The sequence below is a fragment of the Urocitellus parryii genome, chromosome 11 (assembly GCF_045843805.1).
Source record: "Urocitellus parryii isolate mUroPar1 chromosome 11, mUroPar1.hap1, whole genome shotgun sequence".
In the NCBI taxonomy this organism is placed as follows: Eukaryota; Metazoa; Chordata; class Mammalia; order Rodentia; family Sciuridae; genus Urocitellus; species Urocitellus parryii.
Genome location: NC_135541.1, coordinates 13,094,353 through 13,120,345, shown reverse-complemented (window position 1 = coordinate 13,120,345; position 25,993 = coordinate 13,094,353). Strand labels below are relative to the sequence as shown.

At 61.7% G+C, this 25,993-nt stretch overlaps 1 protein-coding gene across 2 annotated transcripts in view; it reads right to left on the bottom strand.

The window, feature by feature from the left end:
- Nucleotides 1-13,269: 13,269 nt before the first annotated feature.
- Nucleotides 13,270-25,993, bottom strand: part of Alpl (alkaline phosphatase, biomineralization associated) — a 53,937-nt gene continuing 41,213 nt past the window's right edge. For both annotated transcript variants that reach the window (XM_077791216.1, XM_077791217.1), the window contains 10 exons: nucleotides 25,398-25,517; nucleotides 25,034-25,149; nucleotides 23,741-23,915; nucleotides 22,949-23,124; nucleotides 20,041-20,184; nucleotides 18,286-18,355; nucleotides 16,947-17,081; nucleotides 15,082-15,273; nucleotides 14,753-14,872; nucleotides 13,270-14,105 (listed from right to left, as the gene is read on the bottom strand). In XM_077791216.1, the coding sequence (XP_077647342.1) occupies nucleotides 13,840-14,105; nucleotides 14,753-14,872; nucleotides 15,082-15,273; nucleotides 16,947-17,081; nucleotides 18,286-18,355; nucleotides 20,041-20,184; nucleotides 22,949-23,124; nucleotides 23,741-23,915; nucleotides 25,034-25,149; nucleotides 25,398-25,517 (1,514 nt within the window). In that variant the 3' untranslated portion in view covers nucleotides 13,270-13,839. The remainder of the gene's footprint in view (nucleotides 14,106-14,752; nucleotides 14,873-15,081; nucleotides 15,274-16,946; nucleotides 17,082-18,285; nucleotides 18,356-20,040; nucleotides 20,185-22,948; nucleotides 23,125-23,740; nucleotides 23,916-25,033; nucleotides 25,150-25,397; nucleotides 25,518-25,993) is intronic.

Sequence of the window (25,993 nt, the reverse complement as noted above, 5' to 3'; positions counted from 1 at the left end):
GATTATTTCAGAGGTCACTGAAGACTGGTTCCACCACCTGCACCAGAAGGGGGAACGTGTCCCCCAGAACCTCCCATCACACTAATCTGCTTCTTGAGGTCCCTGAGGCCCCAGGTGGGCTAATGGCAGGGAAGTGGCTGTGCCCATTGCCCCTCCTGGAGCCTCAGCCTGGCCACAGATCTGCTGATGCCCTGTCCACTGCCTACAAGTGACAGAAAAGTGACCCCGTGTGGGGGGCACCTGGCTCCTCCGGCCCAGCTTAACCCCTGCTGTCCTGCGCTCCTGGGCACCCAAGGCTGAGGGGTCTCAGCTGGCCTGGAGCTGCGGGCCTGGCCACCCCCCGCCCACTGCTATGGAGGGGTCAGCCAGGCACAGCTGCTGTGAGTCCCTGTCCCCGTGTGTCTGTCCACACTTTTAGGTGCCACGCCAAAGGCCAGCCTCCGGCCACCACCCACTTTGAAAGCCCCAGTGGCTGTGTGTATGTCAGTGACATTGTACAAAATAAATTCTATTTATCGCTATTGTACCTGGAGTTGGGCCTGGCTTTGTGTGACCCCGCCAGGCCAACAGCAAAGCAGGTGTCCAGTGTTTCCGAGGTAGAAGGGGCAGACCTGTCCCCAGCAGAGCTGCTGGGTCCAGGCACCCCTCCAAGGCCAAACCAGAGGGTCTGTGACCACCAGCTTCTTTTTACTTCCATATCATAGAAGCAGCAGGACGAGCTCCCCGCCAGGGCTGGTTATGAGGATTCAGGGGGCTGGTGCCCACAAACGCCAGGCACACAGCAAGGGCTCAGTTAAAGATCGCTCCTTTCCCAGCTCAGGAAATCCTAAGAACTTCCCTGCTGTGGCCACCAGGGGGCACCAAGGGATAGCTAACCCGGCTGGCTGGGCGGGAGGGGGATGAGTGGGTCAGTCCCTGAGGCAGGTGCTCCCAGTGTCCGGCCCTAAAAGGGAGGGGGGGGGAAGGAGGCCTGGGAGAGTGGGGATGGGGAGGGAGCTGCCTGTGTGAGCCTGAGGGCAGTGGCACCTGGAATTGGGAATTGGTGATGGAGGGGACAGGGAGATGGGCAGGGATGAGGCCAGAGGCTGCATGGCCTTGAATGCCAGGCCAGGAACCAGGGCTGTATGCCCAGGGCAGCCAGGAGCCCTAGAACTTGGCAGTGGGTGCCGCTGGAGTCTGGGCAGGTCAGAGGAGGGAGGAGAGGGCAAGGGGGCTGTTGGGGACAGGGGTGGCCAGGAGCACAGTGGGCAGGCTGGAAGGTGCTAGGAGGCATGAGGTCTGGACAAAGAGCCTGGTGCAGCTCCAGGGGCTCAGCGTAGGGGTGGGGTGGGCGAGGGTCTCCCCTGGGGTTGGAGGCAAGAGCAGGTTTCAGGGTGGCCTGGGAGGCATTGGCCTGGGGGGGGCATGAGTGGAACCAGGTGAGGTCAGCCGCTGGGCCTCCCTGACAGCTTGGCAGCCCCCTCCCCTGCTCCTATCTCCTCCCCAGGATGAGGGGGCTGAGGGCACCCTGGGGGCTCCCTGGGGAGTGCCACCCTTTCCTGACAGGACCCTACCACGACCCTGGAGCCTCAGACCACCCTGGGGCTGTGACTCACACCCAACCCCAACCCCACCCAGCTGGTTTGGCCCCCGGCTGCTCTGGGCTTGGTGGTCCCCTGGGACCTGCCCCCTCCCAGAGCAGCCTCCGGGCATCTCCTGGAGGCCCCTAGGGCCCTGGGTCCGCAGGGCTCGGCTGCGCCTCCGTCTCCTCCGTCTCCTCCGTCTCCTCATCTGGAGGCAGGGATGCTGAGAGTCCTCCAGTGCTGCCCCCCAGCCCTGGGTGTGAGCGGTTCTGACCTCACCGTATTGCTTCGCTCACGGGGTGGGCAGTGGCCCTCCACGGGGTGATCAGCTACCTTCCAAGTGGTAACTGGGCAGAGCCCAGCCCAGCCTGGCTGTGGGAATGGACAGCCACCAGGTACTTCCCTGAGCCTCGGCGTCCCGGCCTCATTGGGGCGACATCCTTAAGCACCTTTCACTCAGCCGTGCACCCCTCCCTAGGCTGAGATGGAGCAGCTGGGGCCCGTTGTGGCAGAGCAGGTGGGGGGCTTGGCCACCTGCCCAGGCCCCCTCCCTCCCCAGCTGTGCCAGACCCTGTCTGTGGAAAGGGAGGGCCTCTAGGCCAGGGTCCAGTCTAGGTCCCACCTCCAGGGCTCCAAGGTGGGGCTGGGGGAGGCTGAGGACGGTCCTGGCCTCTGGGATCAAAGTGTTTGGCACTGTTTCTCTTGTGCCGGTGCCAGCTCTGCGCCCGCCCTGGGCTCAGAGGTGGGGAGGGCGAGCCAGGACACTGACCCGAGGCTGGAATTAGGGCTTGGGCGGGGGGCACTGGGCTCCAGGAAGTGGAGAAACAACCCTGTGGTGGAAAGTCCTCCAGAGGCGGGGGGGGGTGCTCTCCCAGAGGAGGACAGCGGGGACACCTGCGGGCCTGACCGGCCCCATCTCCGCGGCTCAGCTGGGCCTCCTGTTTCTCCAAGTCTGTTTCTCACCTGCGGCCCAGGTCAAGGCCCTACCTGCTGCACAAACAGGCTGTCAAACTGCTAAGGCTCTTTGCCTGGCACAGAACCCAAGGGTCCCCCCTACCCTGCAGCTAGGGCACCCCTGGACGTCCACGTCCAACCCCAGGGCACTTTGCCAAAGAGATGGCCACAGGCCCAGGCTGGCCTAGTGCCAGGGGACTGGGACCTGGACGTTCTCTACTGTTCAGGCCACAGGGGGTGCTCAGCCAGGGACCCTGGAATGTTGAGGTCCCTCCCTCCTTCCCGTGCCTGCCCTACCCAGGGGACAGCCCAGGACGGAGCCTCCTGAAATAACCAAATCTGGTTAGCAAGGCTAATTTTAAAAGCCACTCTGGCTGCCCCATGGGCCCTTCTGGGAAGCCGTGAATGTCCCTGTGTGTGCCCCTGGGAGGGGCTCGGAATGGGCTCCCCCTTCTGCCTACCCGTGCGGGAGCCCCCAAGCTGTGGGGTTCCAGGGATCCAGGCTCCCTTCTGCCTCAGTCCCCCAGGGTCCGCCTGGTGGCTCTCAGGGCCCTCCCCTGCCTCTGTCTTGGCCTCTCCCCCGTCTGCATTTCCTGGTCTCTGCATCCCTTTACTCAGTGTCTCTGCCCCTCTCAGTCTCTGATGCTTGTGGTGTCTCTGCACCTCCCTCTGGGCCCCGGGAGGCTGGATGCAGCATTCCTGAGGGGCCGTGAGCTGGGCGGTGCAGGCCAGACCAGGTGGGGGTGGTGTCCACGGGGGCGAGGGCTGCAGGTGGGGCCCGTGGGGAGGGCGGCCATCCTGGGGCCGACAGTAGCTATAACCGGGCAGGCAGGGGCCAAGTCCAGGCACGACCTGGGCCATCTGGCCAGGCCAGGTGCCAGCCAGCAGGAGAAATAGCTCCAGAGGTTGGGCTGCCAGGCGCTACACACAAACACAAGGTGCCCAGTTCAATTTGAATGTCAGATAAACAAGGAATCGTTTTTAGTTTTAAGTATACCTCATGCAATATTTGAGACATACTTATAGTAAAAGATGTTTATTTGACATTCAAATTGAACTGGGCGTCCTGTGTTTTATCTGGCACCCCAGTCCAGGGAGGCTCTAGGAGTGAGGGGAGGCTTCTGGGGACAGTGAGTTCTATAGGCCAGTCGGATGGGGGGACACTCCAGGCCCTGGGAAAATCCTAGTCGGAGGGGGGAGGCACAGGTCCTGCCCACAGGGAGCTCAATTTCCTAGGAGTGGGGAGGGTCCTTAGGAACCAGGTGCGGGGTACACGGCACCCAAACACAGTCTCCTTCTCAGCAAAGTCAGAGGCAGCAGAAGGGAGGGTCCATGCACTCTGCTGGGCGCTTGGGTTGGCGCACAGTAGGAGCTTCCTTCGTGTTTCTTGAATAAATAAAAAGCCTCCAGCCCATCCCGTCCCCTGGGCTTGGGGGGCACCTGGCCAGCATGAGGCTGTAGAAGCCCACTCCCAAGCTCCTGGGGGCCGGGGGGGGCGCACTGCCTCCACCCTCGGGGCTCCCCAAAGGGAGCTGCAGAGAGGAGGAAAAGGACGGGTGGGGAGGTCCCCTCCTCCTCTGTCCTCTCCCCAGTCTTTCCCGGAGTGCTGGCTGGACCACGGTGCAGACGGAGGGGGACCCAGGGCAGGGTGACCTTGGCTTCTGGAGGGGTGGATGCCACTGCGCAGGAGGGACAGGCCAAGGAGGCGCAGCTCAGAGCAGGTGCATTTGGACGAGCCGGGGACTCCAGAGGCCCACAAAGTTGGGGACCAGAGTCTGGCGAGGTGAGATTTGGACCTTTATCCTGTGGTCCACTCACCTCAGGGCTTTCCCCAGGTGGGGTGGCATCCGGGCCTGTGGCCTGTCACATCCGCCGGGGGCAGCGTTCTTGGGCTTTTTCATTCATTGTCCTCCTTCACTTGCGCGCGGGGTGGTGGCTCCATTCGCTGAGGTGCATCCCCCACATCCACACCTCCTGCTGAAAGGGTGGCCACTCCCACCGGGAACACCTGTCCCCAGGCCAGCCGGGCCAGTGGCTCCCAGCATGACCTTGGGCAGTCCCGCGCCTCAGTTTACCCAGCCCTAAAGCGGGTCTAAGGCTGGTCCCTCCCTCTGCGATTCTGCAGGGACAGCAGCCCGAAGTGCTCTGGAGGGGGGTCAGCTGCTGCTGCTGCTGCTGATTGCCAGGTCGAGGCCCCTAGAGGGCGGGGAGGGCAGCTGGCCGGCTCCAGGGCCTGCGTCCCACTTGCCATCCCAGCAGCCCCCTTTCCCCTCGGGGCTGCCACCAGCTGAGCCCTAGCCTCCTCCGAGGTCCCTCTGGGCCTAGGTGCCACGGAGGGGCTTTCAGAGAGTGAGAGGGGGCCTTCACCTGATGGTGGGCTGGAGCCCGGCCCCCGCTCTTTGGGCCTCGTTTTCCCCCCCATGTGTCAAGGGGGCTGGGCTGGTCACCCGGCCGTGCCCGGCCAGGCCTCTGTGTCATCCTGTTAGTAACGCTCTAACTCTGAGCCTATAATCACATCTGTCCAGGGAAGAACTAACCCAGCGTTTCTTGAAATTGGGCTCTAATTGTGGCTTTTAGTGGAGTCAGAGGCACCCCCACCCCACCCCCAGCTGGCGTGAATCAGTGAGGCTGTCCTGGCCTGCCCCACTGGGGGCCGAGGCGCCCCCAGGGCCTGTCCGGGCTCCCACGGAGCCAGCCTTGGGACAGCAGCTCCTGTCTCTTGAGGACCTGCTGGGTGCCATGTTCTGGGTGGGGCACTTTCTGTCTAGGGCACGTGTCACTCCCCACGGCTGTGGGAGGCAGGGACAATTTGGGGGAGGGGAGGTGATTTGTTTTTAAGGGAGAAACTGAGGCTCCGACAAAGTCACGTGTTGGCAGAGTCTGAATTTGAACTCAGCTCTGTGGGCTCCAGGGTCCTGTCCTCGTCTGGAGGCGAAGCAGTGACCCCAGCGCTGTCGAGGCTCCCTCCCGAGCGGCTCTGAGGGTGCCCAGGACTGTGCTGGCCGCCCTGGCTGTCCTTTCCATCCGGGTCTGCTCCCAGGCGCCTGCCCCTTCCCCGCTGATCACCAAGACCCTCTCCCTCTGTCTTTCCTGCTCTGCAGACCTCCGGCCTCCAGCTCAGGGCTGTGTGTCCACTTGACGGCCGCCTGTCCCAGCCCCCAGAAGCAAGGAGCCAGGCCTGAAGAGCGGGGTGTGGGCAGACAGGCCAGGGGCAGCTCCCTCCTGGGCCGGGCGAGGAGCCTGCGGTTCCCTGTTTGTTCTGGAGAGCCCGGCGCTTCCCCGAGGAGACAGCCAGTGGTTCCCAGGCCACAGCCCCTCAGGCGGAGCCAGACCACGGCTGGCCAGCTTGGAAGCACTGCCGGCCAGCCCCGCCGGGCTCCGCCAGGCCCTGGCGCTGGGTGGTCTGGGCAGCGGCCAGGGAGGCCTTGGGCCTGGCCACAGGGCAGGAGCCATGACCAGAGTCAGGCTTGAGGCTGCATAGAGGTCCCCTGGCCAGGGAAGGGCTGGACATGGGACAGAGATATGCCTCAGGCGGTCTGTGCCTCGGGGGTGCCCCTTCCTGCGTCTGAAGGCCTCGAGGAAGACACCCACCTCCCTCGGCAGCACCCCAGTTGGGTGCTCTCTGCCAGCCAGCGCTGCCTCAGGCAGGATCCTGCCTCAGGGGCTGGTAGAAGGTCAGGGTTGACTGGCCGAAGACTCGGACCCCAGCCCTGCCTCCTCGGAACCTTGGTTTCTCCATTTGTGCGACAGGCAGGGGACAGGACTTGGTGTTCTTCAAGGTCCCTCCCAGGTGGGCAGTCCATGGGTGGCAGGTGGCCCAGGCTGGAAGGATCTCCCCCAGTTCCCAACCCCTTGTGAGGGGCCTCTCCTTGTCCCTGTCCCAGGGATCCTCTCCCACTTCATCAAAGCACTCTCTGCCCCTGTCCCCAGAGCTCGACACCCCTGGAGTGTGAGAGCTCCGGACAGGCCCCGGCTCAAACCCCACAGCTGGCTCTCTGTGGCCTCAGGCAGCCTCCCCTTCTCTCTGCCCTTTGCTGCAAGTACCACCATGACGCTGTGGGCCTGCAGCCTGGACGTGTCCTCCACTCCAGACCCTTCTCCCGGCCCCTGTCCAGCGCTCCCACCCAGGACGGTGGGCGCCTCCAACACAACGTGCTGCGGGCCAGTGCTCCATCTCTCCCCAGGTTTGGTCCCCCCGTGGCCATGACAGCACCTCCATCCCCAGGTGCTCGGGCCTCACACCTGGGAGGTGTCCCATTCCCTGCTTCTTCCCATGCACCGGCCACCAGCAAGGCCTGCTGGCTGAGCTTCCAAGCATGTCTGGGCTCCAGCGCCTTCCCGCCACTGCCAGCTTCAACCAGCACGACACAGGGCCTCTGGCCCGCGCCAGTGTCCTCTCCTGGCACTCCAGAGCCACCGAGGGAGAGCGCGAGTGGTCACGTTGCCCATGCTTCCAGCCCTCCGCCACCAGAAGCAAACGTAGGCCCCTGCCCAGCCCCCGCCACTGCCCCCTCCTCGCGCTGGGGCCCCATCACCTTGCTCTGCCCCTCAAACGTGGCAAGTTCATCGCCGCCTCCCTCTTTTCCCTGCTGAGAGCAATTTGTCCTCCAGGTTTTTGCAAAGCCACCATCTCACTATTGGGTCTCAGCTCCAATGTCACCAGTTCAGACAGGCCTTCCCTGACCACCAGCTCCAGTCGCACCCCCAGTCACTCCCTGGACCTTGCTCTGATCTGAAAAATGGGCCAGTGCCTGTGTCCTACTCCAGTGATGTCAGAGGGTAGGAAGGGACCACAGCAGGAGGGTGAAGCTGAAGTCCCTGCCACCCAGCAGGTGCTGGACCCTGGAGGCCTCCTGTCTCAGCACACCGGCTGCTCTGGCATAGCTGACAGGAAGCCACGAGAACCCTTGGCTGGAAGTGGACACTGGACTCCTCTGCCCGTTTCACTTCGTGACTTCGGCTTGGCGTCTGAGCCTCTCTGTGCTGCCTTTCTTCCCTGGACTGTTGAAGTCCACTCCAGCCCTGAGCTTTGCCTGGGGTTTGGGGGAAGGAGACTCCTGAGAGAGAGAGAGAGAGAGAGAGAGAGAGAGAGAGATATGCAGGGTCAGGACACCTACCTCACCTGGAAGGTGGGTGTCCAGTGGCAGCTGCTCATGTCCCCAGGTCAAGCAGCAGCTGCCAGGCCTCTGCTGGGGATCTGGAGGTGGAGGGTGAAGAGCCATGTCTGAAGCCTGCCCCAGGTCCTCTCTCCCCCTGCAGGCAGCCGCCCTCGGTGCTCAGCCTCATGGCTGCTGTGATGTCCCTGCAGCCAGGTGACCTGTGTGGGCAGGAAGCTAATGTCAGGGCCTTGAGCCAAGGTGTTCCATCCAGGTTGACTCGGGGGGCCCAGACCCCTGGGGCCACCCGCCTGGCATGGATAAGCCCACAGGACAGGGGCTCAGCACGGCACCCACTCCCAGTTTCGGGGCTGGGTGGTCAGGTCCAGCCTCTGATGTCCCCCCGCCCACGCACCTGGAGCCATGCTCTTACACCCCGGACTCCTCCTGTCTGTGCCTCCTCAGCCCTCCCCACCCCCTGCCCATCACCCCAGCTTGGGAGGATGGCTTCAAGGTCAAGGAGTCCACGGAGAAGCAGTGGGCTCCAGTTAGCAGGCGGTGATGACCAGTCAGCCTCTGACCCCAGGACCAAAGGGTGGGCACAGTGACCCTCACCCACACACCGAGCCCTCCTCTCTCCTAGAAGTCACAGTGCGGGAGACCTGTGCTCCAGGAGAAGCAGGCATTGAAGTCCAGCCCTGTCGGTCACCCAAGGTAACCCAGTGTGTTAAACCCTGCCTCTGGCCGGGCGCAGTGGCCTACACCACCCGTGTCCCAGCCACGCAGAAGGCTGAGGCAGGAGGATCCCGGGTTTGAGGCCAGCCTCGGCCACTTAGACGCTGCCTCCAAATAACATTTAAAGAGGGGGCTGGGGAGGTAGCTCTGTGGTGGAGCGCCCCTGGGGTCCATCCCCGGCAGCACAAAAATCAAAAACAAAAACAGAACCCTGCCCTCTGAGCCTGCCGCTTGGCTCCGGGTGCTGGCCCTGGCCCTGGTTAACGGTGCGACTCCCATAAGCTGCCAGATTTTGCTTCTGTTTGTTCATCTGTAAAATGAGGATAATGACAGTCCCATCCTCCCAGGGTGGTAGGAAGGAAAATGAGGTCATGTGTGTGGGGGACACGCAGGAGCAGTGCCTGGGACCCAGGCGATACACCACGAAGTGTCCCTCATTGTGACTGTGCTAGGTCCCCACCGGGATCCTAACCCTGGGCTCCAGGAGGCAGGAGGTTGAGGTGGCCCTGGCCGGCCGGCCCCAACCTGGGGCTCCAGCCCAGCCTGCCTCCCCCTGGTCGGCGGCTCCACATGCCCACTCCACCCCAGGGTCACACGGACTGTGGAGGAGCCAGGGAAGGGCTGGCGCCTGGCTGGGGCAGGGCCGCCAGGAGGCCCCAGGAGGGACTTCGCAGCCCAAAGCCTCCTGAGAACCTAATCCCCTCCCGGCCCCACGGTGGGACTGACTTGGTGGGAGGTCTGGGTTCAGCCCCCAGGGCTAATTATAACTGGCTGCCTCCCTCCCCCGGCCCCCACCAGGGCTCTGTCCACCACCCCACCAGGGAGCCCGGAGTCTGGCTGATGGGCTGGGGTTGTTTTCCTGGGAGAAGCTCAAGGAGAGGCATGGGTTGGAGCCAGGCAGACCCATCCAGGCTCCAAATCCAGCCGTCACCTGTAAGTCACAGGGCCTGGGGGCGGGGTGGCTGCCCTGCTGAACACCCATTTTCTCTTCTGTAAGGGGGAGGCCACCTCCCAGGGTGGGGTGTGCGAGGCCTGCCCCAGGGCTGCAGCCCCCCTCACCCCACTGCCTTCCCTGGGAGCTTCCTAGGGTGGGTGGCACTTAGTAGGTGTCCGGTTGCCTCCGGCTCAGACCTAGAGCCTTTAGTTTGCTGATGGGCTGTCTGTTCCCGTGTCAGGCAGCTTCATTCTGACCAACAGGCAGGGACTGTCAGGGCCCTCCTGGGGACTTGTCCTCTCCCTCCCAGCCCATCTCCATGGCCCCAGCTTCGACTGTCCAGGAGCCATCTCAGTCTGGCCTCCAGCCCTCTACTTCCTCTTCTTGAAGTGACTTCAAAACTGGCTTCCAGCCAGGCGCGGTGGCCCAGGCCTGTAATCCCAGTGGCTCAGGAGGCTGAGGCAGGAGGATCCCAAGTTCAAGGCCAGCTGCAGCAACATATGGAGGCCCTAAGCAACCCAGCCAGACCCTGTCTCAAAATAAAAAAAAAACAAAAAGGGGCAGAGGATGTGGCTCAGTGGATGAGGGGATGATCTTTCAAACACTCTCCGGCCCCAGGGCGCCAGAGCATGTCACAGCTCCCAGGGTCTGCATGGTCAAATCCCCATTTCTTGGAACTGCACCTGAGGCCTCCCTGCCGACTCTCCCCACAGTGCTTCCTTCTGAAGTCCTCTCTGCACCTCACACCCCAGGCCCCTGCCCGTGGTAAGCCTCTGCTCCCTCCTGTCCCCTCTGCCCCTCCCTGCGGCCTCCCCTCTTGGGCTGGGGACTGCGGCAACCAGAGGAGCTACACCTCCCTGATGGGTGGCCATTTCTCAGCCCCAACTGACCACTGCCCAGCAGAGAGGTGGGGTCCAGGGCCAGCTGAGTCTTCCAATTTTTCAAAAAACTCAGAATTCCAAATCTTCAATGATCTGAAATATCCCAATGACAGAGATGTGTGGGGTGCGTGTTGGTGTCCGACTCCCACAGAGCTGACCCCGCTGGTGCCCCTTTAGAGCAGGCGATCTCCCCCAGTGCAGGGGGCAATTTTGTCCCCCAGAAATCCAGTGGTCAAAGGCCAGGGGTGCGGCCACACCCCACTGTGCAGAGGACGGTGCCTACAGTAGAGACTTAGCTGGATCTAAATGTCCCATCAAAAACTACATTTCCCAGACTCCTTTGCGACGAGGTGGGCTCAGGACGAATTCTTACCTATGGGCTCCGAGTGGAAATGTGGTTGTGGGGGCAGAAGTGGTTTAAAAGTGGGTGTGTCACCTCCCCCCATGGAGGCGCTGGTCAGGTAGCACATCCAGGAGCTAAGCCACAGGTGGAAAGGGCCTGGGTCCCCGCCTCCTGGCCAGGCACACCCCTGGTGCTTGAGATGGAAGTAAATTCTGACTGTGTGGGTCTCGAGGTTCTGGGCTTACCTTTAACAGCCCGAGAGCGCAGCGGAGGGGAGTGGCCTGTCCCAAGAAGCTGTCATTGTACCCTCTAGTTTCATGGTCGGGGATCCTGGTGGCTGGAGCTGGGACCTCTGCTTCGAGGACCAGATTAGGACCCACGTCCAGGATGGTCAACACAGAGTGTGCCAAGTGGGTCTGGGGACAGGAGCCAGGCCCCACCTGGGCGAGGAGGCTGGAGAGGGCTCTGGAGCTGAGGGCACCTGAGCCTCAGCCACACCTGGTTCTGGGAGGACACACGGCCCTGGGGTAGGGAGAGCTCCTGGCCCTCCGAGGGCAGGGGTGCCAGAGACGTCGATGACCTTGCCCGAGTCCCCAGGAAGAAGAAGGTGACAGAGTAGAGATGTGGACCCCTCTCTGTGATCCCCGGCCCCCTGCTTCCTAGCCCTGTGGGCAACCCCCAGATGACATGGGCTGGTAGCCTCTGGGCACGCAGGGCTCCTGCACCATGCCATGGGGCTTCCCCCGGGCCCTTCGAGAGGGCTATTTTATTTCTTTATTTTGAGACAGCCTGGATAAGTGGCTTAGGGCCTCCATAAGTTGCTGAGGCTGGCCTTGAATTTGTTGGAAGGCCAAGGTCAATTCTCCTGGGAGGAGCCCTTGGCCGACGAGGGAGGAGCACAGAAGAGGAAATACACCTGTTCCTCTCCCCACGGGGGTCTGGAGGTCTGGAGCGCCTCTCCTACACTGTCCCCCAGGGGTCCACAGAGGGGTCCAGTGCTGCCACCCACCAAGGGCCACCTCCTCCACCCCCAGCCACGGAGGAAGCGTTCCCAGCTCCCTGCCCTTCCGGGCTCTGCTGCTTCTGTCCCCAGCTGGTGCTCTCTGGGCTCCTCTAACAAACAACTTGGGCCCAACTCCTTGTCTTAGGGTCTGGGTGTGGGAAACTCAATCAAAGATACCAGGTACGGTGGCTGGGTTTCAGGCGGTGCTGGGGAACTTCTATTATTATTATTTGGGTACTGGACATGGAACTAGAGGTGCTTACCCTCTGAGCCACATCGCCAGCCCTATTTACTTTTTTTTTTTTTTTTTTAATTTTGAGACAGGGTCTAGCTACGTTGCTTAGGGCCTCCGTAAGTTGCTGAGGCTGGCCTTGAACTTGTGATCCTCCTGCCTCAGCCTTCCAAGCTGTCAGGATTACAGGTATGCACCACCATACCCAGTTGGGAAACTTAAAAAAAAAAAAAAAAACTGCATTACATATGAAATGAAAGATCAGTTAAGGAAATACTAGTACAGAGATATGGCAAAAATTGTGAAGATACTAGAAGAATAACACCTGAATGTACTGCACTGCACAGTCCAAGATGAGGTAGCTGAGTATGTATGTAGTTTCTTTTTTTCTTTTCTTTTTTTTTTTTTGGGAAATATTTATTTTTTAGTTTTAGGTGGACACAATACCTTTATTTTATTTATTTATTTTTATGTGGTGCTGCGGATCGAACCCAGCACCTCACACGTGCCAGGCGAGCGCTCTTCCACGGAGCCCCAGCCCCAGCCCCAGCCCCTGTAGTTTCCTTCTTATCCCAGCACAGTTTGGCTCTGCTTCCCTTTTTGCCAGGACTACCAGGAAGCTCAGAGACGAATCTTGGTTTGCATTTCCATCCTGGAGGATGTCGGCCCCAGGCCCAGGGCCTCTCATGGTTCTTGGTTCCTAGTTACCCAGCGTGGGCTCTGAGTCATTTGTATTGGCTGGGACCTGGTGGGCAGGAGTGTGGAAGTGTATCATCAACAAAGAAGGGATGTCATTAAGTCCAGGAGCTTTGGAATCTGGCCCATCTGGGTCCAAATCCCTGCTCCACCACGTGGGGGACCTTGACAATCACATCGCCTCCCGCGCTCCTGGTGTCCTTACTTATAAATGGGGAGGAATCCATTGGAGCCTCAGAAGCAGCCTTTTCATGTTGTAAGTGACCCTGAGTCCAGCATCGGGGTTGGGAAGGCGCGATGGCCAAGGCCAAGGTCGGCGGAAGCCCCTTGAGGGCTCAGCTCTCAGCTCTCGGTCAGAGCCCGGCAGGCACTCTGCGTTTGTGGGAGGCTGGGGATGGACGCGTTACCACGGGCCAGGGCATGGCAGTCCCTGGGTCCCCGCAGCAGGGGTGCCACCTGGCCACGAGAGACCCCTGGCAGTGGGTCTCAGGCAGGCCCTCCTCTGCAAGGACCCTCTCCCACTTCACAGGTAGCAAAACTGAGACCCAGACACACAAAGCCTTTGTCCAGAGTGGCCCAGGCCGGCAGGAAGCCCCACGTCCCTGCCCAACCCTCCTGCTCCCGAGTCCAGCTCTTCCCAGAGAAGTGAGCTTATTTCAGTCTCTTTCTCACTGACCACAAAGACGCAGCTCTGTCCTCAGAAATATTTGGAAAGTTTTATTTAAATGTTTTGTGTTCCCTTTTAACCAACACCGAAAGGAGATTTTTTTTTTTTTTTTTTTCCTTCCAAACAGGAGAGAGGCTTCAGCGAGGAGCTGGTGTGTGTTCAGAGCCAGGCTGCTCTTCCCAGCACGGCCACCCTGCGAGGACAGCCAGTCTCAGGAGGTGGCTTCCTGGGAGCCTGGCGACCTTGGAGGGAGAGAGTGACCCCCACCCTGAGCAGAGAGGCCTGGTCCCCCCGAAGGCATGGCTGGGCTCAGGGACCAAGAGCGCGGGGCCCAGGGGCTTCCGGAGGAGGAGGAAGGGAAGGAGAGGGCCGGGTCTGGCATGTTCCGTGGAGGTGCAGCCCCGTGGGTCTGGAGAAGGATCTTAGTTAGAAAAATAAGACGCTTTGAGAGTTCCTGCAGTCCGTGCTCTGCCTGCCCAAGAAAACCGACCCCGTGGGCCAAGGGCAGCGGGAGGGCTTCGGGAGCAGAGGCCAGGAGTCAGGCTGGCCCCGTGGAGGGCTCCAGAGGGGAGTGAGGTGGGCAGCTTTGGTTCCTGGTCCCCGGTTCTGGCAGCTGCAGAGGCCGTGGGGACCTTGGCCTCCCCGCCCGGGAAGTGTGAGCTGCAGGGCAGTCGGCGGCTTCGGGAGGGGGAAGCTGGCCATCTGCCGTGGGCTTTGGGTGCCGGGCCCTGAGCCCTCAGAACAGGGTGCCCAGGGGCAGCAGCGCCAGCAGGAGCAGCAGGGGCCCCGGAGTGGGGCTGCCCGCCGCGGCGGCCCGGGCACAGTGGTCCAGGTTGGCCCCGATGCAGGCCGCGTACGCCATCACGTGGGGGATGTAGTTCTGCTCGTGGACACCGTGCAGCAGGTGGGCCATGGGGCCCTTGGCAAAGACGGCCACGTCCTCCCCGCCGTGGGTCTCGTGGCGCAGGGGCACAGCAGACTGGGCCTGGTAGTTGTTGTGAGCTGTGGGCCAGGAGAAACGTGGCTGAGGGCCCACTGGGCCCTGGCGCTGGGCAAGCGACCTCTCCCTCCCCATCCAGCCGGCCTGAGTGCCCCACTAAAGGAAGAGGTGTAGCTCAGTGGCAGAGAACTTGTCTGGCACACATGAGAGAACTAACTTTTTCTGGGCTATTTGGATTAGCAGGGAAGAGTCGACTAAAGAGAAGTCACCAATGGCTGCATCATCGGCCCCCCCAGGGACTATTGGGGTGTCAAGAGCAAATGAATACTCAACGGTATGGAGCTGGATGAGCTAACTGCGAAGCCTCATGGGCTGGAATATTACACAGCCAGTAAAAACGACTGTAACACACCAAGTACCTACATATGCCAGGCACCATGCTAAGCTCATCAGACCTATTGACTCCTCCAGGTTAAAGTCCTTGGAAGGCACAACCTTTTTAGGGAGGAAACTGAAGCTGAGAAAGGGGACGGTCCATGCCCAAAGTCACAGAGCTACTAATTTGTAAGAGGGGATTCAAATGGAGGTTGCTCTCACTCAAGTCTGGGCTATTCCAGGACCACTGACCTTGGCGACAAGCTACACCGTTCTTCCCAGCCTGTCCCGAGGGCTGCCCCGTGCCTGTCCTGCCTTGGCCTTGGGGTCTCACCATAGTCCACCATGGATACGTTCTCCCGCTCGCCGTCCACCACCTTGTAGCCAGGCCCGTTCCCGTACAGGATGGCGGTGAAAGGCTTCTTGTCCGTGTCGCTCACCATGGGGGCCAGACCTGCACAGAGACAAGAGTCCACCCACCGTCCATCCCTCCCCTCCCCTTCCTGTCCGTCTGTCCTTCCTCTCTCCCACTCAATCCCCAGCCACGCAGACCCCACTTCACCATCCACACTGGACCCGCTCCAGCCTCGTCCTGCCCAGCTACCGCTGGTCCTCGCCTCGGGCTGCTTCCTGCTTCCTGCGCCCCTGTGGAGGGCCCCTTACCAAAGATGGAGTTGCCCCGGGGGGTGTATCCACCAAAGGTGAAGACGTGGGAATGGTCAGCAGTGACCACGGTCAGCGTGTCTTCCGGAGAGGTCATGACTCCTGCCAGCCCAATCGCCCGGTCCATCTCCACCGCCTCGTGCAGCGCCTGCTTGGCTTTGCCCTCGTGGTGTCCGTGGTCAATCCTGCCTCCTTGGGACACCAAGGCAAAGGCCTTGAGAGGGGGCAAGGGGAACAGATGGGCCCCCTCAAGCCCCACGACCCTGTCCAGGTCACAGTGGCCTTGACAGGCGCGCACAGTGACTGTCACTAGGAAGCACCGTGGGCCGGGCACGTCTCAGGCGGCCCGTGAGCCGTTTGGTCTTTCCAGAGGCCACACAGGGGCCGCAGGACCAGAGGCCCAGGGACGGAGGCTGCAGAGCCCGGTCCAAAGGCAGATCCGCCAGACTGAATCCCTGCCGTCTGTCCACCACCCGTCTGTCCTAGCACTGTCTCTTCAGAGTCGCTGAGGACTTCAGGGAGGCCGGGGAGGGGAGCAGCCCTGAGTCCTGCAGGCGGGCACAGCAGAGCCATGTCAGGGTGCCCTCCACGGCGGGCCTGGGCTGAGATGGGCGCGACGGGCCCTGTTTACACATGAGGCCTACAGAGGGAGAGCGGGTGCCTGTGGTGGGGCCTGCGGGGCTGAGGCAGACTCCTACGGCCCTGGTTCTCCATCTGCACCTTGAAACAATCCCGTACACAGAAGGCCCAGGTCACTGTCCTCACGCTGTGAGAGGCCTTCCATGCCAGCCCATGGGGGCCTGAGCTCATGCCACCTCCCTCGGTGTGTGCACAGCCCTGGCTCTGAGCTTGGCCTCGCAGCTGAGGGTTGAGTGGCTTTTGGGGGACACCTCCCCATCCTGTCCACCAGCAGATGCTGCCTGGGTGGACACGCCCAGCTGAGGGTCCTGCGCCCGGGTGCCTGGGCGCCTGGCTGCCCTCCCTCCACCAGCCCCTGCCTCGCGGCTCTGGCCGGCGGGCTGCAGGGCGGGCCTTACCTTTATTGTGGCTTTGGGAGCAGCTGGCCCGGCGGGCTGGCCTGGCCCTGCCCACAAAGAGGACAATCCCCGGGGGAGCGTGTCCGCCACCACTGGTTCCTGGCCAGCTCCTCAGCACCAGAGGCCAGGCCGAGACCGCTGGGCTTGTGGGAACCCCAGGGTTTGGCAAGAGAGCAGCCGAGCTGGGGGGGTGGCCCCTGGCCCCCGGAAGGTGGAGGAGCCCGTGCACATGTGTGTGGGGAGAGTGTGGCTGTGCAAATAGGTCCACGTGTCTGTGTGGGGGTGTGTGCACGCACATCTCCACAGCACAGGGTGAGGAAACAGGGCAGTGGCTCTCAGAGCTCTGGAAAGATCCGGGATCTTTTATCATTCCCCTCGCTTCCCACTGCGGCTGCCTGGGCTAGTGCGCAATCCTAACCCTGATAACAACAGGAATACCGAGGACTTATTCTTCCCTGGGTCCTGTTCCAAGTAGTTCCCATTTCTGAGTCCTGCGGAGGCCTGTCACCCCTGGAGGCCACACAGCCCGTGGGTGGCAGCACCAGGACGAGAGCCCCAATCTGACTCCACAGCCTCTCGCGGAGGCCGAGCAAGAAGTCCCGTGTGGAATGGCGGCCTCTGCGCTGAGGAGGCCTCTCTGAGTCGTCTGCAGGGGGAACTTGAGTGGGGGTTTCCAGTATCCTCACCCCCAGTCTGCAGCTCCTCAGCCCAAACGGAATTTCTCTCTTCATCCCCAAACGGGGAAGTTCCCTTTGAGAGCTGGCCCACCCCTCCCCGGGCTCCAGGGCTGCTTCTGGAAGTGTCCTCCCAGCAGGCTGCCGTACCCACCTTCCACCAGCAAGAAGAAGCCTTTGGGGTTCTTCTTCAGGATCTTGATGGCCACGCCCACCATCTCAGAGAGTGACGGGTCAGTCACATTGTTCCTGTTCAGCTCGTACTGCATGTCCCCAGGCTCGAAGAGACCTGCGGACACAAGGACGAGGTGGGATGTCGCACGCCCTGGCCCTGCCAGGAGGACCACGGGGAGCCTGGGGTGTCTCAGGACACAGGTTCCCACACCCAGCTTGGGGTGGTGTGGTGGGGGAGGAGCCTTATCCTGGTGGCTCCCGTGGGTCCAGAATTGTGCCCACGGTTCCTACCATCTTCTCAACCACCGCCAGAGTCCGGGGATCTCCGGGCCCATCCTACCGAGGAGACGGACGCTCAGAGGCGTCCAGCTTCTTGCTGGGCAGCTGGGAAGTGCCAGATCTGAGATCTCCCCCGTCATCCTGCCCCAGCACGGAGGACCCAGGACACAGTACCGTGGCCTCAAGGCAAGGGCTCTGGCCTGGGCCTGGCCAGGCCACGTGAACACAGGCGTATTTCTGTGGGAGCTCGGAGGGGCACCGGGGCTGGTGCCACCGTGGCACAGCAGGAAGTTTGACGTCATCGTCCCTTTTGTTCCCTGAGCTCAATTTTGTCTCTTGTGACACTGGAGAGTGACCACTCCTTGCCCGTGTAGCCCATCTGGGCGTTTCCAGTTCTGAATGTCCTTCCAGAACACCTTGGCTGCCACGCGGGTGCGCACAGCCGGACAGCTCCAACAAGGACCGCCCACTCGGGCCACACGCTGTCCTGGGTGCTTTGGAAACAGGTGGGAGTTGGCTTCCAAGATGGCACCCCATAATCCCTGTCCCCTGGAGTCCATGCCCTACTGTGGTCCCCTCGCACACTGGCCACCTAGGGCTGCCCCAGGCCCCTTGCCTACTCTCCATTCCCTGCGGAGCGGGGTCAACCATCAGGACGGGCAGAGACAACTTAACTGGCTTCCTCCCTGGCATGTCCCCGGGCTGACTCCAGCTCCCTGTCCCCTCCCTCTGCCCACCCCTAATCCAGGGGCAGTTTAAGCCTTGGCTCCCAGCCAGGGTTTGGCTGTCTGGGTCATACTGCTCTCAGCTGTGTGGCATGCTGCCGGCCACCGCCCTCTCTGAGCTTCAATTTCTCCTTGAGCCCGATGGGGCGGATCCCTTTGCACAGCCAGCAGGCTTCAGGCCTCCTTCCACGAACAGATACCTTCCCTGACCCCTCCCAGGTCCTAGAAACCGATGACAAAGGCCCGGAGAGGGGGCAGGCCAGGGCTTCTCCTGGGGCCCGGGCTCACGCAGCCCCAGCCGCAGGCCCCACTTACCCAAGAGGTAGTCCACGCCGTCGGGGTTGAGGCTCAGGAGCTCCGTGCGGTTCCAGACAAAGTAGGAGTGCTAGGAGCAGGGACAGGGTCAGCGCGTGCGTCCCCAGCTGGCCTCAGTCTGGGGCATTTCATTGTTTCTTTCCATCATTTACCATCCCTCCCTGAGGATCCACCCTCCCTGACCTCAAGAAGTGACAAGCAAAAAGGCAATTCTAACGGAGAACGCAGGCGGGAGGGCTCTGGGGAACTAGGAGGGCGGTGAGCCCAGGGGCCGGGTCAGGGAGGGCTTCCTGGTGGAGGTGATGTCCTACCGGAGCCCTGGAGGCCAAGCAGAAATTGTCAGGGGGGTCACGGGGCAAAGAGGAGGCAGGCCCAGGTCCCCAGGGGCCATGGGTGCCCACTGAGGGGCAGGAGCTATGTCTGGGGTGGTGGTAAGGCAGCCTCGCACCCTCCCCATCTTGGGGTCCCCATCCAGGAGGGGAGACAAAGGAGGTGCAGCCTCCCTGGGGCATGGAGACACAGACATAGGCAGGCCCAGCTCAGTCTGGGGACGGCACCGCTCAGGCCTGCACCTGGGGACCCAGGACTGCCAAGAATCAGCCGTGTGTCCTCAGGACACCCCTTGCCTTCTCTGGGCAGTGGAATTGGGGTCAGTGGTCTTCAAAACCTCAGAGGCTGCTGTGGGGGGGGGCAAGGAGACTAAAGTCGGGCTCCGAGTCCCTGCTACGTGAGGTCAGTTGGTCCTCACTTCAGTCCCCGGAGGATACTCCCGTTTCACAGACAAGGACCCCGAGACACCCGGGACCTGCAGCTCCTAGGTGGTCCCGGTGACGTTGGTGGGACACGCACTCTTCAGGTCTGGTTTTCTAGAATGCCACCCATACGGGACCAGACCGTGACACTCTGGCAGGACTCGGGGCCATGGTATGGCCCCTCCGCATCTCGGGGATCGAGAGGCAGTGCCAGGGCAAGAAGGGCGAAGCTCAGCCCCGTGTTCCTGGTGGGGAAACTGAGGCTGGGAGGGGCGGTGACTCTGGCCAGCCTGAGCCGATGCAGGAGGCAGAAAAGGGCCAGAAGCCACTCAGTCCCTAGCCGCCCCAGGCCCGGGGGCCATGGCTGGGCCCTGTCCCCACCTAGTTCTTGGCCTAGCTTCATCCCATGCCTCCCCAGGGGCCAGTCCTGGAACCCTGAGAAACCCAACCCCAGAGTGACATCAAAGCGGCTGCCAGGCTGCTCCCCACTGTCTTCAGCCTGACCACAGTCATTTCCAGACCCCAGCTGCCCCGAGCAGGCGCACCGTGCAGATTTAAAGGCACAGAGCCTCTTCCCAGAGCCAGAGCCCGGGACCCTCTCCAAGCCCCACCCATTCCCTCCCCTGGTCAAAGGTCCCTGGTTCACACACTCCTGTGCCCTCCTGCCATCTGTCCAGGGCTACTGCTTCCACCCCTGTCTTCCACTTGCTAGGGACTTCCGGGCCCTTCCCTGGTGGCCTGTCCCCTCTGGGTGCCTGCAGGCCCCAGGCTTCCCGCCATCAGAGCATACGACATTCCCTGTGTCTGATTCATCCTTATGCCTCGGGCTTCGGTGCCCTCCTCTGCAGCAAGACACCAGTTGATCACCTACTATGTGCCAGTCACGGGACTGTTGGTCCCTTAGAACCCGTGGAGGGACAGGTGGTGATCCCTATTCACAGAGAACACCGAGGCACAGAGTGGGTCCCCAGCCCAGGGTCCCCTAGCTGCCTGCTGGGGCTACCTTCTCTTTCGGCTTGAAGCTCTTCCAGATGTCCACGAGGTTCAGGCCGTCCAGCCGCGTGCCCCCAGCCTTCTCGTCCATCCTGTACTCCACGTCGGTTTTATTCTTAGGGAACATGTACTTCCGGCCACCTCCCAGGATCACCTAAAGGGGACAGGAGCCATCTGCATGCCGGGGGGGTTCCAAGATGTCCAGAAGCCCCACTGCGCTGGCCTGGACAGCAGGATTCCTGGGGTCCCTGGGGAGGTGGGAGACTTTCCCAAGTCCCTGAGTCCCAGGTCCAGCCCTCTCTGGGTCTCCACATTTTCAGCTTGGGAAATGAAATCGCTGCTTTGGGGCTTCTGGGTGAGACTGGAGCTTCTGATGACTTCATTACGAGCCTGACACGCCAGCCTCCACCCACGGAAGAAAAGCCCTGCACGCCAGGCACTGAGCCCCGAAGGCGCCCATCATTTTCCCCATGAAGAAACTGGCACAGAAATGTGATTTCTTCGTCTTAAGGCCACGCAGCCTAGTGGGAGGGCCAGGATTTGAACCCAGGGCTTCTCTACCTCCAGCATCCCTGCCCTGCCAGGTCTGCTGAGCCCAGGACGGGCCTCCAGGGGCCTCCTCTCCCACCGTGAGAAGCGGCATGTGCTCAGGGAGCTGTCCCAGCCAGGGAGGTCTCTGGGGCAGCCCAGCTGGGAGCAGCCCCTGCGGCCTGGGCCAGCAGTGGGGACGGCCGCACGGCTGTGTAGTCACCACTGGGCTAATTTTACCCGCCGCGGCTGGCGTGAGCGGGCAGACGGACGCGGGACTGTTTGTTTTCCTTGGGAGTCCATGTTTGAAGTCCTGACTATTTTTAAGACAAGGGCCAAGAGCATAACAGCCGCCGCCCGCAGTGACCACCACACCGGTGTCCTCCTGTCACCGTGGGTGCCAGCCCAGGCCACTGCCCCAGGCCTGGCACCTCATGGGCCCTTTTTCTACCTTCACTCCATTTCCCACCTCGGGCTTGGTGGGGGGGAAAGGGAGTGTCCCAGCCAGCGATAGACCTGGGGACGGTGCCCCAGGACAGCAGGGGTCACGGGGCCTGGACAAGGTTTGGGCTTTGCAGCTGTACTAGGGTTTGAATCCAGACTCGCTGGCTTGTGGATCAAGGGCCTGTCGTTTTAACCTGGCTGAGCCTCAGTTTCCCTATCTATACATTGGGAACAACGTCCACTCGACTATCCCAGGAGGAAGTGCAGGGGTCCTCCTACGGCCCCCCGACACCCACGGGGAAGCTTCCCAAGGAGTGTGTCCCCACCAAGTGACAATGAAAGCTATTTCCAGAAGGACTAGGTCCTTTGCAGTAGGGCGAAGCTCTGGGGCGGGATGGCTGTGAGGGTAGAAGGAGAAGGGGACCCCAGGTCACGGGTCCCTTGCCCTCCCTCCCACCGTTCCCACAGGAACTGACCCTTGGCATTTTCAGAGTGGGAAACGGAGACCCCAGCCTTCTTGCTGGAGCCTCATGGTTTCCAATCCCAGCAGAGACTTCACACGGGCTCATTAAACTCCCAAATAACAGGCTTGCTGTTTGGCTTTGGGGTTTGGGTTTGTGTCTTTCTTTCTTTCTTTCTTTCTTTTAAGCAAGATATTTATTTTCAGGGCGGACACCAGGAGTTTTGTTTCATGTATAGCCTGGGGGCTGGGGATTCCCGGAGTGGCTGTGGGGAAGGGGCCGATGGGGCTGGGAGAGGAGAGCGAGACGAGGAAGGGGGTGTCACACAGCCCCCTCCTCACTCACTCCCTGGCCCATGTCCTGTGGTCCCCGTAGACACCCCCACCCTCGCCCCCCACCCCAAACATCTTCCCTCTACTCAGGCTGACCTTAAGCTCCCGCGCCCCACGCGGGCTGCTCCTGCCAACCCTCCCCTGGGAGCAGCTGGTAACCACCCTGTGCTGCTACAACACAGTTCTCACACTCGGCCTCGCGGCCGCCTCCAGAGGCCCTGGGAGCCGGCAGGTGGGGCTCTCTGTTCTTAGCGCACAGGTGGGGAGACCAAGGCTCACGGAGGGGAGGGCCGTCGGTGGAGGCCGCGAGGGTCTGCAGGACCACTGTCCTGCAAGGGGGCTTCCCCTGCCACTCAGGAAAGGGAAGATGTTTGTAGAGGGCCAGGTGGCACCTGGAAATTAGGGGGTGCTGCATGGAGGACAGAGGGGAGGCCAGTGTGGCAGCAGGGAGAAGCAGGTGAGGGGGCCTAGGGCTTCCTCCGAGCCTCCCTGCACCTCCCCATTCCAGGCTCAGGGGATCCAAGTCTCCCTGATGTGCCCCTCGGGTCCCCCGCAGCAGGTAAAAGGCACTGGAACAAAACAGAATTCCTCACTCAAGAACAGGTATGCAGCACGGCCTGCACACGCCACACACCCAAGTGCACGCTTTGGAGCAAGGACATGTGCTGTCACGTGAGAGCCTCCCGAGAACCCGCAGGACCGGGCCAGTCGGAATGCCCTGGGGATAAGTTCACTCGGTTCTTGCAACTTGCAACGGGCTCCCAGGGTAGGTCCGGTTCAGGAGGAGGATGAAAGGGGAGACTCAAAGAAGTTAAGGGGCCGACTCTAGGCCACACACCGAGCAAAAGGATAGGTCCTCCCCTCAGAGGGTCACTGTGTCACCCTCACCTCCCAGAGCTGGTGAGGGGGCAGCGCGGCCCCAGGTTCTAGTTCATGAATGATCCCAGGGACCTGGTTCTCAGGCTGTGGTGGCGGCCACTTGAGGGTTCACCCTGCAGCCCCTTCGCAGAGAAATCCTACAGTGCCTGCCGGCCCCAATCGCAAATCCCCTACTGGGCTGGGAGCCCGCCCAGGTGTGTGGGGAGCTGGGCCAGGCGGCTTTCCCGGGCCAGCCCGGGGCTGCCCTGCCCTGCCCGGGCCCATCCCCACTCACGTCGATGTCCTTGATATTGTGCATGAGCTGGTAGGCGATGTCCTTGCAGCCCTGGTCCCGGGCCTCCAGGGGCATCTCGTTGTCCGAGTACCAGTCCCTGTCGGCTGAGTGGGCGTAGGCGGCGCTGGGGGTGGCGTGGTTCACCCGTGTGGTGGTCACAATGCCAGCAGATTTCCCTGAGGTTCAGAGGAGAAGTTGGCCCCCTGCGGGTGGGGACATCAGCTGCCCTCTCCCTCCATCTGCTGGCTGAACACTGGCCTCTGACTGCCTGGGGCTGGGTTTCCCTGTCTGTATGAGGCAGAGGGCAACTGCCCAAAGAGGGTGGTGGGGTCTCCCTCCATCCACAACCCCAGGAACCTCCTGCAGGAAGCCCTGGGCCCTCAGGTGGAGCAAGGTCCCATCACCTGGGTCTTTTGGCTTTGTCCCTTGACTCCAAAGTCCCTGGGGCTAGGGCTTCAATTTCCAGGAGGAAGGGGAAGGAGTGGACCCCATGGATGGTCTGGCCTGGGCTCCAAGCTTTCCTCCTCATTCAAATCTACGAGGGGCTACGTTTTCAGTCCGATTTTACAGTCGAATGCACAGACCCAGGGACACGAGCTGGGGCCACATCTAAGCAGCCGGGACCACGGCCTTCCCTGTCCTGGAAGGGGCTTCGTGACCCTCTGGCGGACATCTGGAGCCCTGGAGAGCTTTTCTCTACCTTCTCAGGTCAGAATGGCTGAGGCCCAGACAGCCACAGAGCCCGGCCATCTCCTGTAGCTGCTCACCCCCTGCCCCTGCCCCAAGGCTCACCAGCGTCCTTGGCCCAGCGCAGGATGGAGGTGACCTCGTTCCCCCGAGTGGTGTTGCAGCGGGAGCGCTCGGTGGCCGCGCTCACCCCCACGGTGCCCTCGTTGGCCTTCACTCCACACAGGTAGGCGGTGGCAGTGCCAGCACTGTCGGGGACTTGGGCGTTGGTGTTGTACGTCTGCAGACAGGGGGCAGCATTGGGGGTGGCCGGCCTTGGCCCTCCTCCTGCCACCCACCTCCACTCACGCCATGGGGACCAGGCGTGGAGGATGCCAGAGGCCCTTTGCAGGCTTGGCTGGGCCCCGCTACCCAGAGGCCCTTGCAGAGCCCCAGGGTCATCTAACTGAGCTGCCTGCTGCCTGCTGCCTGGGCCCTGGCAGTGACAGGCAGCAGCCAAAGCCTCCAAGCTCTGGGGAGATGTTGGGCAGAGGCATGGGGGTCAGGCTGGGTCAGCAGAAGCCTCGCCCTGGGTCTCTGGGGCTGCAGCATCCAGCAAGGAGCCTGGGAACAGAGTCCCGGAGAAGGGAGTGGAACGGGGTCCCTGAAGAGTGGGGGGCCTAGGGAGGCGGGGGAGGGGAAGGGGCCGGGAGACCAGCGCTGACCTCTCTGCCACGCTCCTGCCAGGTGCCTCCCACCCCATCCCGACCTCCAACAGAGACCCGGATCTACCTGCCTATCTCCCTTCTCCACCAGCCCGGGAGCTCCCCCAGCACAGAAAAGACCCCAATCCCACTCTTCGCCTCGAGGAGGCCTGATGGACTGTCTGGGATGATTATTCTGCCCCCTCCCGTCACAGCCGCTTTAGCGCTCCCAACACTGGACGGTTTACTCCAGTGACCTCATGAGATCCCCGATGGCCCGGGAGGGAGGGAGTGACCCAGGGCCACTCTGTATAGGACACACTAAAAACACAGGCCAGTGCGCTCTTGGGACGGGGCAGTGCGCAGTCGGGACGGTGGCGACTGTTGGGATTGGGCGGCTGCAGGGGCCTGGGGGACCTCTGGCTGCTGTCACACCCAGTTACTCCACCTGGGAGCTGGGTGTACAGACCCTGAAGCTCAGGGATGTCCAAGCTGCTCCGTGGGCACTTTTTTCCGTGTTATGTCACACTTCAGTACAAAGTTTTTTTTTTTTTTTTAGAATCTATGAGTTAAAAGGCTCAAAATCAGACTTGGGAAGTGGCTGCACAGTGGGGGACCCACAGTGACACCGAGGATGCCATCGTCCTGCTCTTTCCTCCAAGCAGCCCAAGTGTGAGGTGGGAGGCTCGGGCCAGGGCCCAGGGCTGGGGCTCACCTTGGAGAGGGCCACGAAGGGGAACTGGTCCATCTCAAGGCGGGTCTCCTCTCCAGGTTTGTGGTGGAGCTGACCCTTGAGGATGCGGGCGGCCGTGACCGTGGAGACACCCATCCCTGTTGGGGGGGGGGCGCTCAGTTTCTCGGGCTCCCGGCCTCCCCAGGCAGCTTTTAGGGGCAGTGGGCACCAGAGCAGGAAATGTCACGGGTCTGCCCCTCTCCTCCTCCCCTCCCCAGATCTCTCGGGGGCTGCTGGGCAGAGCAGACTTCTTAGGTCCCCAGCCTGACCCCGTCTGCCAGCCCCCTTCCCCAGAGCCCAGCCTCTTCGACACCAGCCCCTTTCCCTGCCAGGGCCCCGGCCTCACCGTCTCCCAGGAACATGATCACATTCTTGGCCACATTGGTATTGAGCTTCTGGAGCTCCAGGGCATGCTCCAGGGTTTGCTGGGCTTGTTTTCGCCAGTAATTGGGGTCTTTCTCTTTCTCTGCGCAGAGAGAGGCAGTTATTTGGTGGAGGTTGGGGGACAGCCTCCTACCCCCGGATTTACAGACACCCCAGCACCTCACTGGTGGGGGCTGGAAAGTCAGAACTCGGGAGGACACGGTGCTCGCCCACCTCAGACAACAGTGTGGTTTATAAACAGGTGCTAGAGCGACTACAAGGTAACACTTAACTGATTCAACAGAACAGACTGTTTCCAACTGCACGAGTCTCCAGATGTGTCCAGCCACCAATTATAAACTCTGCTGGGCTTAGTCCTTACGGCAGGTTCAGCAGGAAACCCACCAGGTGACAGCACTGGACACAAGACTTGCCTTTTGTCAAATGCCTCAAATTTAAAGAGAGCACGCCATCAGTGCTGGTAGGACAGATCAGCCAGGAGGGCAGGCTCCGATCGCCTGTCCCCCGCTCGTCACCAATAACTCCCATTTCAACAGTGCTTTAGGAATGTCTGTCTGT